The following is a 24585-nucleotide window of genomic DNA, read 5'->3' as shown; positions in this document are numbered from 1 at the left end:
TGTTATAATTTGCTTCTATTTTTGGAAAAAATAACACTGTCATATCAAATAGATATGATAAGCTTTGGAAAGAAGTTATAATTTTTTTTTTTGAAAGTGAAAGAAGTTATAAATTGAAAATAAAGAAACATAAATATTTTAATTAACGTCTAAATAGAAGCAGGAAAAAAAAAGAACAATTACGTATACTCATTTATTTAAAAAAAAAAACAATAACTAATCAAATAACAAAAAACTTAAATTTCATAAAAAAAACTTCTTTAGAAACAAAAAATTGTTATGATTTTCTCCAATTATTGGGGAACTTAAAAAAACATGTCATAGCAAATCATATAATAAATAATGATTTTGTTTTATAAAACATGGCAAAGAGAAATTGAAAATACATAGAAGGAACTTTTTCTTTTTTAATTTCAAAAAAAAAAAAGATAACCTACATGTTACCGTAAAAATAGGAAAAAATTGAAAGATAGAACGTAGGAAAAATATCAAATAAACAACTATTTGTAAAAAGTTTATTCAAGAACAGATTTGGAAATATAACTCTAAAACATATCTAATGAATTTAAAAAAAACATATCTAATGAAAATAATACTGATTGACAACTGTAACCATTGCATCAAACAAAAGGATGAACATAATATCAGTTGAAACATTCATTACATCCAGGTACACAGCTCATAGAGCAACTTGAAATAGAAAACAAAGAAAAGAAGAAAAACTAAATCAAGGATCTTAAAAGGGTAACCACGGCTCAAAGAACCAACAAAATACATCAAAAAAATAAAAGCAATATCAATAACAATACATTTTCTCCTTGACAATCTTCAATGGCTTCTTGCTTGCTAAATCAGTTGCAATGGCTTCAGCGTCAATAGAGATGAGACATTTAGAAGGAGGAGAATCATGATCCTCGGCTTGAAGGGAGTCCTGAGAGTTGCCATTGACTGGGACAACAACTTTCATATTTCCATCAACTTCAACTTCCTTTTCCTAAGTCTGAAAACATTAGGGAAAAAATTTAATAAGTATATAATGTCTAGCAAAAATTAAGTAAATTGAAAACATAAGTAATCATAGGACCTGCTCATTTTCGGATTTTGAGATGACATCCCTGCTATTTTAATCTGATTAAAAGCAAGAGGGAAAAACACAAAATCTAATTAGTAAAAATAGAACACACCGGAACAACACTTTCAAAAAAAACTCATCTTTTGTGACATTGTTTCCCAACAAAACAAATATGAAACTAATATACATCAATCCTTATAGGTAGAAACCTATAGGAGATGGAATGAAGGAACTTCTGCAGTAAAAAAAAATACACTACGGTAAAGAAATGAGAATGGAAAATAAGAAACGTCAAAATTGAATACCTATAAGAAATCACTCCTGCATATAATTCCACCGCGACGGTTCCGTTGGAAGGGTAGGATGTGTCAATTGTTGAATCATCATCCACTTTGAAAGCCATTGCAAAATTTCAAACAACAGAGATTAGGAAAAGGAAGACGGGGTGGCAAGAGGACTGATGAGCAGATGAGAACTAATAAGGGTCTTATATAGAATTATCCAGCCAGTGCAACATTTGTACTTCTTCAGGGTTTAAGAAAATGTAAATATAATTTGGGGTTTTTAATAATTGGGCAGTAGGGTCTGTTAGTGGGAATGAACATCGTTTATTGGACAATAAGGGGGCAGATCCAATTGAAAGAAAAAGAATACAAACAGTCTAGGAAAAAAATTGAAACAGGGGAATAAAGGGAAATCCATTATGTATTTTAGGAATTTGGCAACGGAACTGGTAGTGGGAATGAACAAATGTTACTGGACAGTGAGGGCGGCAAATTAAATTAAATTGAAAAAATAAGAACACAAACCGTCTGGGAGTATTATTGAAACAATGGGGTAGAGGGAAATAAATAGATTGGGGATGAGAGCCGCATGTTTAAATCAAATGGAGGAAAAAGGTTGTTTAAATCGATTGGAAATTGGGAGAAATTAAAGGGGAAGGTTGATGGGAGAGAGAAAACAGAGAAGGAGAAATTGTGCAGTTAGAGAATGAAAAAGGAGAAGCAACGAATTTAATGGGAAGGATCATGAGAGAGAGAAATCAGAGGAGGAGAAATTGAATTCAGTATATCTCCGTAAGATTTGATTGAAAAAAATGATTTAAAAATTGGGTAATTGGGATGTCTATTTGAAGGGAGAAGAGAAAGGAATTAATGAGGGGAGATAGTGGGAAAAAAATTGAATTGGGGAAAGGGATGATGGGAATGGAGCTACGTTTAATGCTGAGTGTGTTGTTAGCCTTGGAGATAGAGAAACGTACTGAATGAGGGAGTGGTTTATTTATCATGTGAAAAAATAAAGAATACTGAAAGGTTTGGAGAGAAGGAGAAAATCACTTCTTATTGAGAAAAAAGATCCAAATATATTATTATAGGAAACTATATAAGATGAATTTATTTATTATCATTCATTATAATTAAAGTACAGATAAATATTTATTAGTAAAAAATAGCCATATGAAAGGTTTCATCGTGAATGGGGGAGCAATTAAGAAAAAACAAATAGTGGGATTAAATGTGAAGATAATCACACGCATAAAATAATAGAGGAGGGATAGTGGGAGAGAGAAATGGATAAATGAATGAATAAAAACTAACAAAATAATAGGGGAGAGATAGTGGGAGGTTGGGAGGAGAAAAAGAGAAAACGCATTGATGATAGAGGGGATGAGAGAGTTTGAATGGAATAAAATATAATAAAATAATGAGTGGGGGAATAAAATATTATAATTTATTCAGGTTTGGGGAATAAAATATTCCCAAATATTTGAGGAGCTGACACATCAGCTAATCACTTCTTAGAGTGATTCTGTTTTAATATAAGTATTGATTGACTAGATTTTTCACCCGTGTGTTGCACGGGGGAGCATATATCAATCAATTCATACTTTATAAACAAATAAATAAGTATAAATCAGTGCAATAATATGACGACGACTTTTAAAAAGACATAAATTTACACCAATTGACCAAAATATTTAAACGGTTGCCATGAATAGAAGAGCATACACCTGTATAGATTAAATCATGCACTGGTATTCTATTGAATAAACCATCAAATAAGAACAACTCCATTATGAAAAGAATTTGAGGTTCTACACAGTTTCGCAATGAATGATATAAAAAATTGATAATAAATCAGCAAAATGATGTCTAGTTGATCCAATCTATTCCTCAAGGAAAACTCCTCTATATTTTCTTGGACCTGGCATTGTAAATGGAAAGGAATTAATTACTCCAGCTTACAATTAAAAATCAAAGACATAAATCACATTATATATTGTATAATAACATGAAATTCGATTTAAAAAAAGCATTTAACTTACTGAAGACGAAGATAGATAGACGTATTCAATCTACTACAGCAATTTAACAATTAAGTTTAAACCTGCAACTATAAATATTAAAATAATAATAAATTAGTTGCCTTCTAGATTTAAAAACAAAAATAGGATAAAGAGGAGGAAAAAACTGACTTACCAATGTCCAACAATAAAATTCATTTTACCCTTCCATGTTAAAATTATCATCAATATTATCTGGGGGATTATCAATCTTATAAACAATAATTATCAACTTAGAGTATTAATTCATTATGGAGAGTTTCAATCTAACAAACTATATAAAATTGTAATTTATTTTTGGAGATCATGAACCGATAAAGAAGTGAACAATAAATAAGATCAAAAGGGAAAAATGTAACGAAAAAACTGTTATGGACATAGTAAGCAACAAAACTTAGATATTAAAAAAAAATAGGCGTCTAGAAGGTATTTAATTAAAAAAATAGAATTTAAAAAGATATAGATATAAAATTTCAGTTAAGTTCATCATTCTATTTTTTTAGTTAAACATGCGTATTCTGTTCAATGGATAAGGGTTATGAATAACATTTTTTTGCAAAAAACAATTAATAATAATACAAACAGGGGAAAATGGAATTTGAGACTCAAAATAACTTCTTTCATTCAATTCATTTTCGTTCGGACCAAAAGACAACAAAACAGAGACCTGAATAAACCAATCTGCCATCCCAAAACATACTAATAATAGGCAGATTGAACATTAAGATTGAAATGAAACTGAAAAAACAGAAAACACAACACTGACAAACTAACTAACATCCAGGACTACAAAACAACACACTTAACAGCTTGAAAAGACAACCACAATAACAAAACATCAAAACAGCCAACACAACACAAAACAGTCTTCAGATCTTCTCCTTTTTCATAGCTTTCAGGGGTTTCTTGCCAGCAACTGAGACTCCAACAACTTCGGCATCAGGGGGGATGGACACTTGGAAGGAGGGGAAATCTGGCTTGCAACAGATACATCCACTTCAGGCTCTTTAGCAGTTTTAGCAACTTGGATAGCTTCAGCCGATTCAACACCAACACTCTTCATCTACAATAAAAAGAGACATGATAACGATGCCATTATTTTGCTGTATATAAAGCCAGGTAAAAATTAAATAGAAAACATAAATATCTTTTATAAACCTTTTCCTTAGACTTCAAATACGTTTTAGTAGATTTCTTAGTTGAACTAATGCAAGCAAGAGGAACAACAGTAGCTCGAGGAGATTGCTCGCCACTGGAACCATCAGAATCAGCAGACTTATTGATGTCCAATTCACCAACAGGTTCAATCTCTTTTAGGGTCATATCAAGTTTTGCAGACTTATCTCCAACAATCTAAAATAGAATACATAAATATCAATTCACAAAAGAGAACTTAATAATAAACATAAATTTAAGAAGAATATTTATAACTTGTAAAAAATTTACTTTAACTTTTGGAGTTGGATCAGAACGGACATGAGAGATTCGCTGAGTATCCGAACTCAAGTCAACAGCAGGAGAATTAGACGTCTCCACAGCATTGGAATTTTCAGCGTTAACAAACTCGACATTAAGATCCTAAATTTATTTCAAAAATTAAATTAACAATCATTGAAACAATTACATCAATTTCTATAAGGAACATTCCATCTGTTGGATGAGTTAATGTTTGAGAGCAGTAAGAAAGACAACACTTCATACATAAACTAACGCTCCAAACCACAATCAGCTCCACCATGCAATAACTGATACACATAAGAGGAAAAATACCAAGTAATTAAGAAAAGCAAGAAAAGGAAAAAATTATAACCACATTGCTAGTCAAAGTACACTGCAATTGTACCATTGCGAATATCTAAAGTTCCGTAATCGCTGACCTAGTTATCTCTACCAAGTAAAATCACTTGGGAGCGTAATCTAGTATTGAAAACCTGAAGTCTTGGACATATTAGAAGTTGCAGTGTGCCATCAAAAGGTATTAGAAGTTGCAGTGAATAAACTAACAAAAATCAGAACTTCAAAAATTAAAAAAAAAATCACACAGTAAATAAAATTCAGTAACATGAACATTGTTTGGAAAATCTGGATATCAAGAACTTCTGCTATTCCTCAGCTCCAATGTTGATTAATCTCTCATTTGCTTTTGGTCCTACTTCAACAACCAAATCATATATGTAAGATAAGAGAATTAATTCTGACATGGAGTCATGGAGTACCACGACTACAGGATGAAGTAAATATAATAGTTAGATTAACATGAACATATTTGTATTCCAAGGAGCTGGAGAAATCATAACAAAACCCAATGCACAGCAGGTCTCACATATGTATTTCAAGTTCTATAAACCTAAAACCAAACTGAAAGAAAACCAAAATTTAAAATGGAAATAGAAACAGTTTCTATTTCTATGTTGGCTTACCTCTCCAATCAACTTATTCCTCATAACCTTTATCTAAAACTGGAATCTTCAAGGTCATCCCTAGGAAGCTCTGGGCGAGCATGGAGAAGTTACCTGTTATTAAAACCCAAATCAATAATGATGATAAGAAAAAGCTAGTAATATGAATGGTGGGAGAAACGACCTATAATGAAAATAGAGGTTGAAATTTACCTTGCTCCGCCGCTCACCGTCGACAACTCTAGTGAGCTCGTATCTGATGAAAGATGAAGAAGGAAGAGGAGAAAAGGATGGGGCGGCTGGGGTTGGGTCTTGAGGAGGTCAGACAAAGGAGGAGGAGGAGTTATTGGCGTGGGTAAGGTGGGCGACGGAGGAGATGAATAAAGCTGGTTGAAGAAGGAATTTATCATCGTCATGGTAGATGTGAAGATGAAGAAGAGAGAGGTTTCTAAATCCTCTGGGATTGCAAATGAAACACTAAACCCTAAAACTAATTGTTGGAGAAAGATGGGTGGGAAGAGGGAGAAGTGCAGGAGAATGCGATGGTGAGTGAGACAGTGGAGAGAAGATATAAGAAAGGGATCTATTTCCAAACTAATCCCAGGAGTCGTGCGTGCGATTGATGTTCTTCGGCGATGTCACTGTCAATCTCGTGAATTCCACAACTGATTCAATGCAACAATCCAAAACGACACCAGATTAGTGCATTCTAGTCCAGGAAACAAAATCAAAATCAAAGGAGTGATAAACTAATAATGTTACCACGGGTGGTGCTGATGATGAGATCGGAGGCAGTGGAGAGAACCGATTCACGGAGGAGGATGAAGACGATGGAGTTGCTTCAGGCTGGGAGCGGAGGAGGAGGTCGGAGAAGGAGAACGCAAGTTCCCTGGTGTGGTAGAGCTTTGGCGAGAAAGGAGGGAGCTATGGTCAGATGAGCTTTCCTCTAAATATAGTGGGCAGATTAGATGAAAACACAATTTTGATTTTGAAGTTCCAAAACATATGCTTTCAATTTCAAAGCACCACCTTTCAAAAAGAAAAAATTCAAAGCAATACCATGGGAGCTGTGCAGACTGCAGATAATTGGCCAGTATAGACGGTGGAGATGAATATAGAAGAAGGGTATAGATGGACTTAATGCTATGCATAATGGTATGCACATTGGAAATATAAAAAATTTGAATTTCAAATTCAAAAATTCTGAAAGGAGAAGAGGAAAGAGTAGGTTTCGAAAAAAATGGAAAATGGAAAATTAAAGAGGGAGAGGAAATCAAACAGACACCGGCATTAAAGAGGAGGTTGGGGGAGAGAAAGAGAAAACACATTCATGAGATAGTGGGAGAGAGAGGGTGTATGGAATAAAATCTAATCTAATAAAATAATGAGAGGGAAATAAAATATTGCAGTTTATTCAGGGTGGAGAATAAAATATTGCCAAATATTTAAGGAGCTGACACATCAGCTAATCACTTATTGGAGTGATTTTGTTTTAATATAAGTATTGATGATAAGTATTGATGAAGGAAGATAGTGGGAGAGAGAATGGTGAGTGGAGCTTGATAAAAAAACAGAAAAAGAAAGAAATGCCACGTGTACAGTAAAAATGAGAGAAGAGCTTGTAGAATGCCATGTGGAATTCCACTAAGGGGAAATCTTCCATACGGCATCTCTCTGAGGAGGTACCGGTCCACCAAAAAAAAAAGGACTGAAACTACAATTATTTTTTTTTCGGCGCCATTAGTGTAAATGCGCCAGGGGCCTAGGTCAAACTTCAAGATTTGTTTCCACTTTCAGTCCCTTTTCCTCTTTAATTTCATATCCAGCGCTTAAAATATGGTATATTTCAATAGCTAGTCCTCTAAAATAGATCTGGGCTTCATCACCGTGTTCTTCATCATCATCATCATCATCAATACTTCCTCATATGCCAGAACCATCATTTTCACTATCTCCGTCATCAATTTTCATGCGGGAAGCCCATACAGCTGCACCAGTAGTCTGTTGCTTGGAGGCCCGCGAACTTCATTTTTCCGGCGACATTCACAATCTGAAAACGTGTTCTTTTCCACGGTCTGGTCTCAGATTGCCACGCCGGCGGATCCACCACCTTTGATCGGATGCATCACCTTTGTTCCTCTATAAAAATCCCACATCATCGTGGGTGGTCCATTCATCTCCGGCGGAACTCCGGCGTGGTGCCGCCACACATTCGTCTTCTCCGGCTAATAAATCTGGAAATTTTCCAGATCTGGATATTTCCCAGATTTTGACATTTTTCCCAAAATTGTTGTCTTAGTTTTACCTGCATAATTCGTTAAAGATGGATAAAGATTAATACCACCTTTCTTTTGAGACTTTTACCATGACCTCAGTGATAACTGAGGTTTTCCATTTGATTAAATGACAATTACGGTACACTTAAATCAACGTAATGATGAATAGTTTAGTTTTTCATCTGATCCTATTAACTAACTGTTAGGAGTACAATAGTTGCGATAGTCATCTTTTATTATCTCCTTTTGAAGGAATTATTATTAGGTTGCCCTATCCATTAGTTATTATATAGTGAGTTAAATTATGTTGATGAACATCTTAACCAAACGTTGGTGATTCTAATATCTCGTATAAACTGATGTTATCTATTATTATAATGGCCTACCTAACATAATGTTACTACTTATATAATCTTGAATCAAACTGGGGTTAGTTAATATATGGTTCGATTAAACGAGTGTTGGTTGTCGACAGATGTCGGAAGTACTACCCTTGGTGGAGGGACTATTGAACATCTAGGTTAAACCACAACTATCTAATTCAATGACATGTTAACCCATTATTAGTTGTTACAACGAAGAAGATGACATTAAAGGTAGTTAAAATTTAGTCTTTATTAGATGAGAGTTTGTTATTCTAATGACCCATGCTAACTAAATGTTGCTTAGTCATGCTCTAGCAAATCATATAGTAGGGTTAGTTGTTCTAATGATCCACTTAACCTAACATTAGTTATTTGATGGACAATTAAAGGTAGATGAAATTTAGTCTACGATGGAGGAGAGTTAGTTATTCTAATGACCCATCTAACTAAATGTTACTTAGCCATGCTCTAGCCTTTCATATAATAGGGTTAGTTGTACCAATGATCCACCTAACCTAACATTAGTTATTTGTTGACAACGTAACTTGATGACTACATATAAAATACTCCCAATTGCATAACCAAGTTTGTTGTTAAAATTATCAACTAAACTAACATTAGTTGACTTAATGACAATGTAACGTGAATACTATCTTAGTTAAACTCTCAGTTGTCTATGCTCGAGGTTGAACAAAATACAGTACTGTACAAAATAAGGTAACCAATTACAATTGTATATGATCTTAAGCTAGGGTTAACTCAACTATATTATCGGCTACAGAAGATTATGTTTTAAGATCAAATCAGCAAAATAAAAAATAAAAAAAACATTAGGTAACTACTGGGCCGTCAACCACGTTAACAAAAAACGGCCTATATGTTTTTCTGTCAATAAAGGCCTACAGGATAAAAAAAATTAACATTTTAAAGGTAAGGCCCACCAGAAACGCAATGAAGAATTAGTCCAGAAAATAAAGGGAGGGGTTCTTTAGTGGTTTAAGCAAAGCTACAAGAATATTGACCAAAAAAAAAAGAAAGGATACAAGCACAATTCCGTCTTTAGACAAAATAATTCAGCCAATTCATCTTTCTTCACAACAATGCATATTCTGCTAGTCATTTCATCATTTATCTGTGGTTCCTGCATAATTCGTTAAAGATGGATAAAGATTAATACCACCTTTCTTTTGAGACTTTTACCATGACCTCAGTGATAACTGAGGTCTTCCATTTGATTAAATGACAATTACGGTACACTTAAATCAACGTAATGATGAATAGTTTAGTTTTTCATCTGATCCTATTAACTAACTGTTAGGAGTACAATAGTTGCGATAGTCATCTTTTATTATCTCCTTTTGAAGGAATTATTATTAGGTTGCCTTATCCATTAGTTATTATATAGTGAGTTAAATTATGTTGATGAACATCTTAACCAAACGTTGGTGATTCTAATATCTCGTATAAACTGATGTTATCTATTATTATAATGGCCTACCTAACATAATGTTACTACTTATATAATCTTGAATCAAACTGGGGTTAGTTAATATATGGTTCGATTAAACGAGTGTTGGTTGTCGACAGATGTCAGAAGTACTACCCTTGGTGGAGGGACTATTGAACATCTAGGTTAAACCACAACTATCTAATTCAATGACATGTTAACCCATTATTAGTTGTTACAACGAAGAAGATGACATTAAAGGTAGTTAAAATTTAGTCTTTATTAGATGAGAGTTTGTTATTCTAATGACCCATGCTAACTAAATGTTGCTTAGTCATGCTCTAGCAAATCATATAGTAGGGTTAGTTGTTCCAATGATCCAATTAACCTAACATTAGTTATTTGATGGACAATTAAAGGTAGATGAAATTTAGTCTACGATGGAGGAGAGTTAGTTATTCTAATGACCCTTCTAACTAAATGTTACTTAGCCATGCTCTAGCCTTTCATATAATAGGGTTAGTTGTACCAATGATCCACCTAACCTAACATTAGTTATTTGTTGACAACGTAACTTGATGACTACATATAAAATACTCCCAATTGCATAACCAAGTTTGTTGTTAAAATTATCAACTAAACTAACATTAGTTGACTTAATGACAATGTAACGTGAATACTATCTTAGTTAAACTCTCAGTTGTCTATGCTCGAGGTTGAACAAAATACAGTACTGTACAAAATAAGGTAACCAATTACAATTGTATATGATCTTAAGCTAGGGTTAACTCAACTATATTATCGGCTACAGAAGATTATGTTTTTAAGATCAAATCAGCAAAATAAAAAAATAAAAAAAACATTAGGTAACTACTGGGCCGTCAACCACGTTAACAAAAAACGGCCTATATGTTTTTCTGTCAATAAAGGCCTACAGGATAAAAAAAATTAACATTTTAAAGGTAAGGCCCACCAGAAACGCAATGAAGAATTAGTCCAGAAAATAAAGGGAGGGGTTCTTTAGTGGTTTAAGCAAAGCTACAAGAATATTGACCAAAAAAAAAAAAAGAAAGGATACAAGCACAATTCCGTTCATAAATAGTCATTTCATCTATATCTGTGCTTCATCTCCACACGCCATTGATAAGCAACAAGAAGAGTTGTAACAGTCTTGTAGACCAGTTCAATGTTTATTTTTTAGCGTTTCCCTTGCATAGCTAAAGCACGAAAACTAGGTGTATTCCTTGTCGAGCAGATCCAAACCCTATCTTGTCTTCCACAATCGAATAAGATCATCCCTGTTGCATTGTGAGGCCTTCAAATCTGTTACGGTTTACTATTGTTGGCGCGGTTATATTGATTTATCTGGCTACCCGTGTGCTGTTAACGGATTTGTGAAGAAATTTGTTTGTGAGTATACTCCTTGAGATCGACTTCATCTCCTTTGAGTTGTGTGCGTTATTGTTATCTTTGGTTTCATGCATTTAATTTTATTTTATGGAAGTTAAAAACTATAGTGATGCGGCCGGAGTTTCTACTCTGTCAAAGGTCCTCTAAGTAAGTAATAAATTTGATATATATATATATATATATATATATATATATATATATATCTCTTGTGTAGGTCTGAGTTGATCCAATGAGCGACAACATGGAGGTTGACTCGAATTTTGGCCTGGATGAGGACTCGCAGAGTTCACCATCTAATGACTCGTGGTCAGCAAATGAGGAGGTATGCATTGACCGGTGTATTATGTACTTGTAACATACTTTAACCATGGCTGCGCACTCTAAGAATCTCCTTCTTGATTGTTTGTAGAACATATATGAATATGATTTGGGGCCCTTGAAAATTATTTTAACGGTGATGACGGTCAATCTATGAATGAAGACGACAATGACTACGAGGACGGTCAATCTATGAATGAAGACGACAATGACTACGCTGATGGACAAAACAACAATTCAGCTTATCAATTTGAGGGTGAGGGCCTTGGTGACCACGACGATTATGATCTTCATGAGACTGAGCTTGACTCCGGTGAAAGGTCGACAAGCGATCTCGATGGCGAAGAAAACAGCTCTATTTGTGATGAGGACGAAGGTTCGCCTGACACAGCTAACCCAGCTGACAATACAGATGATGTAGCGGGGGTAAATTATAACGAAATGCATGGCAAAATACCCGTCAATCCTGTCAGAATTGATTCAAAGGATGACTTTCTCCTTCTGGATCTAATGACCATGAGACTGGAGGAAATCATGAGGTTTTCATTTTTGAGCTTGGAGCTGGCGTTCGAGTTCTACTGTTGGTTTGGAAGATTGTCCGGATTCTCTATTCGTAAAGACACCAAACGCTGGACCAAGAAAGGAGAGGTACGCCAACAAACTTTTGTGTGTCATAGGGAAGGCTTTCGCAAGAATAGTGATGTGAAGCGGACAGCTGAGGCTAGGAGTAATTATAGGTGTGGATGCAAAGCTAAATTACGGGTCCATATTCAGGGTTACTCAAAACGGTGGTACATCAGCTTGTTTGTACACGCTCATAACCACGACGTGCTCCAAAGAAGCCATGCACAAATGTTGGCTGCACACCGGCAAATGCACGAAGCGGATATCTTGAGTTTGAAAACTCATTTGAGTTCGGGTCTAACAACAGCCGACGTCTACAATTCACATGCTGCACAGGTTGGGGGGTATAACAACACGCAATACAGCTTGAAAGATCTGCAGAACCAAGTTGGGAAGCAACGACGAGCACATGTTTCAGATGGACGCAGGGCATTAGATTATCTAGCCTCGTTAGGTATCAAAGACCCATCTATGTTTGTGCGGCACACGGAGGACGCTGATAAAAATCTGGAACATTTGTTTTGGTGTGACGGGATAGGTCGGATGAACTACAGCGTGTTTGGGGATGTTTTAGCATTTGATGCCACATATAAAAAAAACAAATATCGGCGTCCCCTCGTCATATTTTCATGTGTCAATCACCATAATCAAACAACCGTTGTTGGTGGTGCTGTAATTGGCAACGAGAATGAAGAAACATATGTGTGGTTGCTAGAGCAGTTGTTGGAGGCAATGGACAAGAAGAGTCCAACAGCAGTTATCACAGATGGAGATAAGGCAATGAAGAATGCCATTCGGAGGGTCTTTCCCAATGCCACTCACCGACTCTGTGCGTGGCACTTGATGTGTAATGCAACCGATAATATCAAAATTCCTGACTTCCTCCCTAAGTTTAAGACTTGTATGTTCGGTGATTTTCAAATAGGTGATTTTAAAAGAAAGTGGGAATCATTGGTTGAAGAATTTAATTTACATGAACATCCGTGGATTATTGACATGTATGCCAGAAGGCATACTTGGGCTGCGGCCTACTTTCGTGGTAAGTTTTTTGCCGGGTTTAGGACTACATCTCGGTGTGAAGGGTTCAACGCCCAACTTGGGAAGTTTGTCAAGAGAAGATACAACTTGAAAGAGTTTCTACAGCACTTTCATTGTTGTCTCGAATACATGCGACATAGAGAAGTTGAAGCTGATTTTCGTTCAGGCTATGGAGACCCGGGTTTGAAAGCTCCACCCCTTTTTCAAAGTATTGAGCTTTCAGCCTCACGTATTTTGACCCGCCATTTATTCTTCCGATTCCGTCCCACCATTGTATCTGCCGCTGACATGATAATTTCTAATTGCAAAGATACCCTTGGCATGTCCATGTACACGGTTAAGCGGTCCCAGGAATCTAGTAGGGAGTGGCTTGTTTCATACTATACGGCTACATTTGAATTCCGATGCTCATGCATGAGAATGGAAAGCATTGGTTTAGCTTGTGCCCACATCATTGCTGTGTTGGTTGATCTCAATATACATAACATTCCCAAGTCACTTGTGCTTGAAAGGTGGAGTCAAGGTGCAAAGGATCATTTATGTGAAACGCCGGGGTCATCCCCGTCGCTTTTCCGAGATTCCGCGGTCCTTGCCAGGTATGTTTGTATGCTCGAAGCCTGTAGGAAAATGTGTACACTTGCTTGTCCGCTTATTGATGACTTTCGCCAGACATGGGAGATTGTTGGAGGTCACACTCAACACTTGGAGAATAAAAACAATCCCTCAGTTCCATAAGGTGTCACTGGAACTCCATCTGCTAACGCAGGTCTAACGACTCACCGGCGCAGGGGTCGTCCCCGTGGACCGTCAACTTCTCGATTGAGGGCAAAGCGACCCTTGAAGTGTAGCGCATGCAAAGTGATTGGCCACAATCGCTTAACTTGCCCATTGGTTAAAGGAACGTCGACCGATGGAACCTCCATGGGAGGGGATCATGAATTTGATGACTTTGAAGGTGTTATTTTTTTAATACCTATGATTTTTAGTGATCATTTCCATGATTAACAAAAAAACAAAAAAACCATATAAATCTTACTTAATTTGTTTCATGTTGCAGCCTACTAGGACGCCACGGACGGGTAGGGCCATATGCTGAGCATTCGGTATCGTTGGATGTCTGAGACTAAGTGCTATGGCAACTGTTTAACGTGATGTAATGTTTTAATCCATTATTTGTTGCCTTTGTATTATTGTAATGCATTATTAAGGAGTTTCAGTTGCATTAGCACAAATTCTTTACCGAATATCGCATCATAACTTATGGATATTACTCCCCTCCGTCCCCATATATAAGTCACTTTTTGAGATTTTTTTAATCCCAAAATATAAGTTAATTTATATTACCAATGTAGTATTTAATGCATTTTTCCAAACTTACCCTTATATTTAATATGAAAGACATAATGTAATCTTGAAAAAAAAATTAATTTCAAGAGAGAAGTTGATGTGTAATCTAGGAAACTCAATAAAACATTTTACAAATTCAATACTAGTAACTTCTTTTCTTAATCCTAGAGAATTACGTAAAAGTGACTTTTAAACGAGGACGGAGGGAGTATTCGACTATGAATTCGCTGTCGTCTCAAATTCGCTCCCGTGTAGTTCTTGAAACTCGGCGTGCCAGCTAAAAGGAGTTGTCTCGAAAAAATCGAGGTGCCAACTTTATGTCACGCAATTATCATCGACAGGTTTCAGATTGGTGTCACACACTTACGAGATGTTTCAGCTTTATGTCACGCTTCATTGTGTCCTTCGGCGCGATAGCACACACTCTGAGATGTTCTCAACTGTTGGTCCTTCATTAGCTTTATGTCTCACAATTATCTAGGTCACCTTATGATGTCAGGCACGTTCTTCCATTCCATAAGGAAGCTTCATGGAATCCGTCTTTATCCTAATAAGACAACCCGGCTTTCATGCCCAAATACTGTAAATAATCGTGGCTTACTTACTACCATTCCTTACAACAAAGATCGCATATTTAGAAAACAATAACTATGATTAGTTGTTTTTGGAAGCAAAAAATATGATTAATGTATTACATTACGAAAATAGCATACTTTCCATTATATTTAAGTTTTCACATTTTCTCTTTATAATTAATGATATTTTTTTATACAGCGGAAGTATAATTAATGATGGAGTGAACAAATTTATAGAATTGAGACAACTAATTTGAGGGTATTGTGTATATTGTTTTAATAGTTTAAAGTAAAACGTCTTATATTTCCTTAAGATATTAAAAACTAGGTAAGCCAATATCACATTAAATTTACTACTAACCGTTTATGGTTAAAAATGTGATGATGGCCAAAAAAAGAATAATGGCTTTGCTTTTTTAACTGTACCCTTAGATGTGGATGTTTTGATCCTTTTTTATCTATTATATCCTTACTAGTAAATGAAAATTAAATTCTCATTACATCAATTCAAAGTCTTGGGTAGTAACTGTAAATTAAATTTCATGAAAGTACCGATAAGATATTCCAAAGTTATATAGAAAAAGGTGTTAATATTAAATTATGTCAGAAGAAATAGATGGAATTGGCGGGAGTTTATAATTTTTTTATTCTAATATGGAGGGAAGAATGATAAATGTTTTTTTCATATGAGAGAATAGAAAAAAAAGGGTAAAGTTAATTATCCACTATCTTGTTTAGATAGCTTTATAACTTCATTGAGAGGATAGAATTGGAAAAAAGACTCCAATAACCCACTATCTAGGATGAATGGATGACACTTAAAAAATAAAGGAAGAAGAGTAACAGACAAAGCTAAACCAGTTGCGTTAATTTTTTTTAATTGTCACATTAAAGTTGAGAGGATAGGCCTGTTTGGGATAGCGTTTTGAGCCTCAAACGCGCGTTGAGTTTATGTAGACGTGATTCTAAAGTTTCCTTTAATTGTTTGGATATGCGTTTTTGGAAACGCATGAACGCTAATCCACCCCAAAACAACGTTTAATTGGAAGCCAGAAATTTGAGCTTCTACGTCAGCGTTCTCCCGTTTGTCTCACCAACTCAGATCTACTTTCATTCTTTATTTATTTCTTGCTCTGTTTATTCGTTTGTTTCTCTGTTAATAAATTGGAGAGGAAGATTGAATCATCAAAATGCAATATTCACTGTAAAATTGGTCAGATCGCTGTGTCAACCCCTCTCACTCTCTCGATCTGGCTTTGTCCTCTCTTCTCCTTCCCCTGTTTTCTGTTTCTTTGTGAGCGTTGCAGGGTCTTCTTCCTCTGTAGTTCAGTTTTTCTTTCAATCTTCTAGATATTTCTTAGGATAAGTTATTATTATTAATATCTTTTTTTTGTCACTATTATTAATATCTTTTACATTTTTTTTGACGTTAAATATCTTTTACATTGGAACTTGGAAGCAAACCAATGTGGTGGTGGACGTGGGCTTCAGCCCTCAATATTATAAAAAAAAAAAGTCGTAGTAACACAAGGAAAGATTATCCCTTTAATTCAACCTTTTCATGGTATTTTCAAAAACAAAACAAAAACATTGGTGTCTTTAATTTTAACGATTTTTTTAATTATAGTCCCAAACGTGAATTTGATAAATTGGATCCAAACAATTTCATTTTTTTAGTATCACGTTTGTTACAAATCATCCAAACATAAATCACGTTTACTCAAACACAATTTTACTCAAAATCATTTTAACAAAATCATGTTAATTCAAGCACCACGTTTCTAACGGGATGCCAAACGGGAACCATGTCAAAGGCCCTTTTTTTTAAGAAAGGTGAATTCTAGTCCACCTGAAAAAGAAGATACAAATACAGGGAAAGAAAAACAGGCAAAGGGACTAACATGATAAAATCCAATGCATAAAGGATAAAAATATAGAAGACATAAGGGAAAGAAAAACAGAAACTACAACTACAGATACACATCACGCTTAGAGCATAGGAAAATACAAAAGTAACACAACAGCTTTAAGAGCGCACTCAGAGGGAAAACAACGCCAGCATCTTGATTCCACTACTAATACACCAGAACCGTATTTGCAGGAGGATAATAAGATGAGACCCTTCAAGGAAGGGGGAGGGAGAACTTCTGACATAGGCTGAAGCAGAGTGCGTTCGTAGCCCTGTTCTGCAAGACTATCGGCGATAGTATAAGCTGCCCTAAAAATGTGAAAGACACAAAAAATTTCCACTTCAGCCATAAAATGTCCAGGTATCTTTATGCGACATAATCTCTATCCCAGAAAATGAAAATGACCACTTAAGTAAGACATCCATGTCTAAGTAATCTAAATATTGTATACGAAATGAAAATGACCACATTTGCCAAGAGATGCACGCAGCAACCCAATATTGTGGTTGAAGGAAATTTAGTTAAGGGGCAGATTGTTTCGCCTAGAATATATTAGCTTTGTGTATCATCTTTGTAGTCCAAAGCAGATTGTGTCGCCCAGAATATATTAGCTTTTTCTTTCATCTTTGTAGTCCAAAGCTCGTTGTGATTACCCCGAAACATTTCAATTGCGATTTCCATCCGCATAGCACTTTCATTAATCTACTAATGCAAAACAAAGAGGTCAGGAGAAGTTAAAGCAAAATAGCTATTTTGATTGGCAAGCAACCAATCATGTATGATGTTGCTAACCTCGGCAGGGATATTGGATCTAAAGTTATGTTCCATACCCATCCAATCCAACACGCGAAGCGCGGAGTCATAACTGGAAATATGAGCATAAATTCAAACGATAATTAGATGAACACTGACAAGGTCAGGTGACAAGGTCAGGTAAACAAAACAAGTCAAAAAAAAAAAAAAAACCTTTCTCCGGATGGGGGAATCGGACTACCACAAATAACTTTCCAATCGTCATTTTGAAATGCGTTTTCTAAACCAGTGACCACTGCAGAATCCTGCGCGGGAAGAAGTTGGCCAACGACCAAACACTGCAAAGTGCAAACAAGATGTAAATACAGACGTTATTGTGTAAATTTTCACTGAAATAGTCGTAAAGGATACCAAGTTCCTCATCATCTCATTTCTGGGCTCTATCTTGTTCTTTTGAAGATTTGAATCGAAATGGTGAATGACTCGATCAGTAACGGATACAATCATTAAGTACCAGTGATCCGTCGACCGTTCCTCTATTGGAATGTATATCTACAGCAGGAAGCAAAACTAAGCATCAACTTTTAACACATTATAAAGGACTTTTGTAAAGATGTTAATTAAGTATTTGCATCTAACATATTTGATAGAGGGGGTAGTAGGCATCCAAGATTTGTATTTGTCCTTCAGGTTTGACAATGTCATGCTTTCGTTTACGTCTATCTGTTTGAACAACAAATGAAATTTTAAAATAATAATTTGCCGACCATAGTACTATATATGTGATATCAAATAGTCGAGACCGAGACTAAACTGCAAACGACGGTGGCAATGACCAAATGGTTTGTTCCGAGGCTAGTTGTTGATTAAGTGTTGCCTTTGTAGAACTCCATTCAATTACCTGTAACAGAGAAAACAACAAATACACCTATAATTTTAACAACAATACGAACAATGTAATGAGACACGTAACAACAAGACGTACATTGGAAGAAATTCTGTTGAACGGGATAAAACATTCAAAATCTTTTCGGTGGCAACAAGATTTCTCATCCTCAGGAGCTCCTCGCTGCGGAAGTCGGTGAAAAATGTCAGATGATTCGGTGGTACAACATTTACGTCACCAACAATATAAGAACTACATCTATTGTGTATTACAAACTTACCTATCAGTTAGATTGGTGTGAAAAAGGTAAGCAACAAAGGGTGCATCTGCGATCGAGACACCCACATCACTTGGAGGTCTAAATTTATATTTGATGGACTGAAAACGAACAGTGAACGTCAAACATTTGCACAATATTGTGGATAATATCAGGAAAAATGGGATAGCGATGTTGCACTCACATTTGACATAACAACCATAGATAGTGGTCCACATCGGAGCGCCTCTTCGTTTTCCCTTAGTTGTAATGTTTTTTTTCCCAGCACGCGTTTGGACACCACCATGATTTGATGGAACTTTTGGTGGACCGGTTTTTGGCCTAGCCGTTGATATAAATTCTGTGTTGGACAGGGTTGAAGTTGTCACACTATGCGGGAAGCTATTCATTTTATTCGTCAAAGCTATGGGGTGGTCTGTGCGAATTGTTTTCATCTTCATTCCCGGACCAATACGTACACCGACCGTCTTGGTGGGAGTAACAATTTCAATGCAACTCTTTTTGGGCGTGTGGCTAGTTCGGGGAGTACTCTCCACGGCGGCGCCATCGTCTGAAGGTTGAGTTGTCCTAAAAGAGTCATAGCGGCCAAACATTTGAGTGGCACCTATAGGTGCAAGGGGAGAACTACCGTAGTAACCTCTAAGTCGCTTATTATGCATAATAGCTGCATGAGAAACTTTCGAATGTGGTCTGGGTGGTCTCGCAGACGGAGTAGCCGTAGACCCTGGAGAGGTAGATGACGAAGGGTTGCCAGATATGGAACCACTTCGCTGTCTGGACGCTGAAGTTATCATACCATCAAAATTCTTGCACGTGGCTTCAATCTTAGCCTCTAACCTAGCAAACCGTGTTGAGAGATTTTCTACTCCATCAGCAGTTTCCTGATTGAAAAGGAATCCATTTGGAAATTAGTAAATGGAAAGACCTAAGTAATAAATAAATATATTAAATAATACGGTTATATTACTTTTATGCGCCCAGACATGTGGACCACATCGTTAGATAGACACGACACTTTTAACCTTAGGAATTCCAACCGATTCCATTGGTCCCTTTTGAAGTCCGAAAATGCAGACATTAGTGCCGAGTAAATTAGAGCTACATCCCCGCAAGAAGATTCGGGCTCAGATTGAGGTGTTGACCTGCATCAAAGCAATTTGTCTTACCCGTCCCCCACCACAGACAACATACTAACATTTCATATACACAAACCCATTTTTCTCATGTGAAAGTAATAAATGGTAGTGAATGTGCTTACATTGTGATATCCTCGTTGTCTATGTTGGAGGAGGAGCTTCTTTTGCCTTCCATAAAGGACACTTTGCTCTTGTTATATCGTTCTTGGTGACTTCCACTTCTCTGCCTAATGTCATAATACCAAAATACTCAGTTTCATACTATAAGTAGATAATACTATATTTCAAAAAGTAACTTGGTTTGTAAAAACAATGATTATTTTCTCTGTTTCATGATTATATATTATTATTTAATATCATATTTCCTCGGTCCTTAATAATAATTTAAAGTTTGTATTTATCACTCTTATTAACAAAGTCTATTCAACTCTCACTATCTACTTAACCAATAAAAAGACTTCTTTTCTTCTTTGTATAAACTTCTTATACAAAGAAGGTAGTGAGAGTTGGTATTTCGGTGCATGCTTGGGTGTCCATAAATTCATGTGAGTGTAGGCTACAGGAGTGAGGTGGACCAGTAATATTCGAACACTTAATATAATAAGTGCTGACTAGATTTTTTTATACTATTCAGGATATGAGCCCAGCTAAATTGTAGCTTACTAAATATAAATATACCCTCACCTTTTTTATAATTATGTATGTGAAACTATGTTTTACCACTATTAATATAACTTTTTAATGTATTGAGAATAGGGTGGTTGTGTTCGTTCTTCCCTGTGTTCATTGTTCTTGCCCTTTTTAATAATTAGTGAGATTCATTGTTCTTGCCTTGAACTTCCATCAAATTTGTGGCTTGTGTTCATTCTTCCCTGTGTGCAAGTAGTGAAGCTTTGTTCTTCCTTGTGTTACTTGTCCAATTCCAAAGATCCTGAACTGGGTTTTCTGATAACATATTAGAATCCTCGTCAGCAATCTGAAGCAGCAAACTTCAAAAAATCTCCTCATCAGTGAAAAAGAGAATCCTTTGTGAAACCGCGTGGTGTAAACTCAAGAACTATGCCTCCCCTCCCTATACAAGTAACCAGCAGCCCAAATAAGTGGTACTCAAATCCCAAATACAATACAAGAGAACAGTCACATAATCACAAGAAGACAGAAAAAACAACTTACAATGAAAGGAAATTGACACAACATAGGACAACCCCAACAACCCACAAACACCAGAGAAAACAAACGAAGCTCAGATTGAAGAATGAAGCTTCACGACATACACAAAGGAAACAAAAATCCGAACCCTAGCTAGAACCTTCCTATGGAGCGGAGCCCAATCCACGGTTGATGCAGATTCAGCATGTATAGTGATCAATTCAAAAATCAGAGACGAAGAACATAACGAACCCAGACGCTGAACCTTTCTATATATGGAGCCCCAATCCACGATTGATGCAGATTCGAAAACCGAAGAACAGAACGAACCCAGAAGCTGAGGTGAATTTGGAAGAAGCGAAAGAACCCTAAACTAGAGGAAAAATGTAAAGAAGGTGAAAGAAGGTACATGGGGTTAGTTTATGATTACAATAAACTTAAAGGGTTGATTCCGAGTTTCAACAAGTCTACAATATTATTAATAAATAATTCAAATGTAATTTTTCTACTGGTACATGTCACTCCTGTATTTGACCCAAGAACTTTTTGCTTGTACTAGAGGAATTGCCTGGTATTTCAATCAAATATTTGTTAATTAATCAACTCTTTAAACAGAGTGAGTAATAATTTACCCACTGCATGAACAGAAGGAGCCAATGACATGAACGTGATTGACTTGCAGCTCTACCAATTTGTCACCTCATAAGATTTGATTTATCCAATAGCTATAAAACCGGATCGGAAAAGGGACTCCCAATGGGTTAACATTACTTTCCTGTGCCATATCTATGCGACTACTTGAAACAAGTTTATGTTTTGACAAGGAAACAATGATATGTACACACCTCATTTTTTCTCCAATTCATTTTCACCTATTTTTATTTGTATTTCTATCTCTCTCTCTTATGATCTATCACATCTTATACTTTCTCTCTCATACTTTTTCTTTTCTTCCTATCTCTCTCCTCTCCACCTCTTTCCACCTAAAAATGAGGTGTGAAAGAATAATTATTCTTTGACAAGGTAAACACCTGCTACATCCGTTTCAAAGCACATCTAGTTTTAACTTTTTTTTGGTTCCCTATTTATTGTTTTTAATACATTCTAAACATTTTTTTCTCATTATTTCTCATATATGCCTCATTTCATATTGTATTCAAATAGCTGACCAATGATCATATTTTTTTTCTTCATATAACTCATTTATAATAATTGTGTTTAACTTAAATTATGACATTAATTGAAAAACTCATGCACTTTCAGTATAACGTGGGAAACATATCCTCATACAAAACTTTTTTTTTCTAATATTCACCATTTTTAGGTAGTGTAATTTTATACCTCATACTTTAACCGGGTATAGTAGGTCAACACATTCTTTAAAAAAAAATATGTTTAAAAATTTGTCATATATTAAATTTATTCAAAAAAAATGTATTTACCAATTATAGCAGGTTAAAAAAGGTGCTCTAAAATTAGACCACTAAAAGTTAACATCTGATTGGTTGAAAAATAATTATATTTTAACATCTGATTTTTTTTTTATATAGCTTGAATAGAATGAAACCCGAGGCTAGTTGATGATCAAGTGACATAGGTAGCCGTAACTAATCATGATCTTTTGCTTTATGTCAGACGAAGCTTTCAACCAATCTCCTTTATGTCAACAAAACAGCTTTACACTTCACGGCACCCATCTCCTTCATGGGTCAAAATCAACTTTATCCTTTTCAAGCTAATCCAATTCAGATTTACTTCAGCCGACGGGGGCGAGCTAATCGTATCACACGTAGTCACGTATTGTTCTTCACGGTAATTAAATTCTTGCGGTACGTCAGACGCAGTTATCGAGGTCAACTTGCGTCAGGCACTGTGAGCGAGTTACATCTATATGGTCACGCGCTTACTACGACATACATAACCTTTCCCGGCACCCTTCAAAATACACAACAGCAAGCGCGGCACGTGTGGTCATGATGCACGTTTGCATTATTGTAGTTTCATCTGCAGTGTTTCACTTTTGAACTGACTTTTTTGGTGGTGCAGTTAGTAAATATAATAATTTAAAATTTAACGCTTGAGATCGTAGCCATGGTAACGGTATTTCAACGGCACGGCTACTATTCCTTTGCGGCAGGGCTACAGTGTTCCGGTAATAATAAAAGGATGAAAAGATAAAATAAGTAGGTTGAGTTTACGACTTGGGTTAAAATCATAGGAAGGATAAACTAATGTGTAATAAATTTTAGGGTCAAGATTATTTTTTGTCTAATCACATGCATAATTAATCTTAACCCCTTTGGCTAAGTTTGAAAACAAATGACCGTAAAGTTAGCCTCTTATTGTAAGTGAAAATCTCATAACCTAGTTATTCTTTAATATACACACTAAACTATCGAATGTATTGGTATCCGGTTTTGGAATGAACAATGTTTGTATTTTGAATGACATATAAAAACTTATAATTCAACAACATGAGATGTGTCATATAAGTAATATATCCCTAAACCCTAAACATTAGAGTAAATAATTACCATTAGTATCATGAATAGTCAACATTTCATCAAAGACTATCCAATTTAATAAAGGTAATTGTGGTTACTGAAATCTATTAGAAATACACGTTTCCTAAGGTCATAGTAATGTTCAAAGTCTTCACTATGATCACATTATCGTACATTCATGCTCAAGTAACCTTAATTGAATTTAATATGAGAGTAAATAACACTAGTATGAGTGAACAACAACATGCATTATAACACTCTCAAGCAATCCTGCTCTCAAGTAACCATAATTGAATTTAATATAAAAGTCCATAACACTAGTATGTGTGAACAACAACATGCGTTATAACACTCAGCTCGTGCAATCCTGCCAACTAAATTACACATACGTTTGGAGAAAATGGTCGTTCACGTCCAACTAAACAGTTCTGGCATTTTTTGTAAGCCAATACTTGTATTTTTAATTTGATAAGCAATTATATTTATTGAAAGCCACAAGGTGTGCCACCATAATACAAAGAGAATAACAAGATTTTGGGGCAAAAAGGGGACAACAGACACACAGGTAAAACAAGAAGCTACGAGCAAACAAGGCACGAGTCAAAACATTACTTTCTTGTATTAAGATTTATGATACACCAACACATCACACTTTTTTCATCCTTATTTTCTATTTATTTATCTATTCTTTAATAATAAAATCATTTATCAAATTTTAGTTTTTTCTCTATTTTCTTCCTATCTATCTTTTCTTC

General features: G+C 35.5%; 2 protein-coding genes and 1 long non-coding RNA gene across 8 annotated transcripts; 1 reads left to right on the top strand and 2 right to left on the bottom strand.

Annotated features, from left to right (window-relative positions):
• Positions 1-592: 592 nt before the first annotated feature.
• LOC130749454 (uncharacterized) lies at positions 593-2029 on the bottom strand. The gene is made up of 3 exons (XR_009022922.1): positions 1378-2029; positions 1085-1128; positions 593-1000 (listed from the first exon to the last, which is right to left on the bottom strand). It is a non-coding gene; the product is annotated as an uncharacterized LOC130749454 (long non-coding RNA).
• A 1984-nt stretch (positions 2030-4013) lies between these two features.
• On the bottom strand, positions 4014-7161 carry LOC130749162 (uncharacterized). Of its 6 annotated transcripts, none has more exons than XR_009022866.1 (7): positions 6578-7161; positions 6029-6480; positions 5260-5929; positions 5118-5161; positions 4863-4994; positions 4575-4769; positions 4014-4479 (listed from the first exon to the last, which is right to left on the bottom strand). XR_009022866.1 is itself a non-coding variant. In XM_057602466.1 (7 exons), exons 4-7 carry the CDS (start codon positions 5858-5860, stop codon positions 4312-4314), a joined length of 519 nt encoding a protein of 172 aa, XP_057458449.1. In that variant the 5' UTR covers positions 5861-5929; positions 6029-6480; positions 6578-6718; positions 6875-7133; the 3' UTR covers positions 4014-4311. The 6 variants fall into 6 exon arrangements, 1 of the variants encoding a protein (XP_057458449.1); XM_057602466.1 differs by lacking the exon at positions 5118-5161 and having other exon boundaries at positions 5837-5929; positions 6578-6718; positions 6875-7133; XR_009022864.1 differs by having other exon boundaries at positions 5118-5929.
• Positions 7162-11784: 4623 nt separating this feature from the next.
• On the top strand, positions 11785-14028 carry LOC130743937 (protein FAR1-RELATED SEQUENCE 5-like). The gene has a single exon (XM_057596148.1). It carries the CDS (start codon positions 11785-11787, stop codon positions 14026-14028), a length of 2244 nt encoding a protein of 747 aa, XP_057452131.1.
• Positions 14029-24585: the final 10557 nt, after the last annotated feature.

Source organism: Lotus japonicus, chromosome 3 (assembly GCF_012489685.1).
Source record: "Lotus japonicus ecotype B-129 chromosome 3, LjGifu_v1.2".
NCBI lineage: Eukaryota > Viridiplantae > Streptophyta > Magnoliopsida > Fabales > Fabaceae > Lotus > Lotus japonicus.
This window is presented reverse-complemented; position numbering and strand designations above follow the sequence as displayed.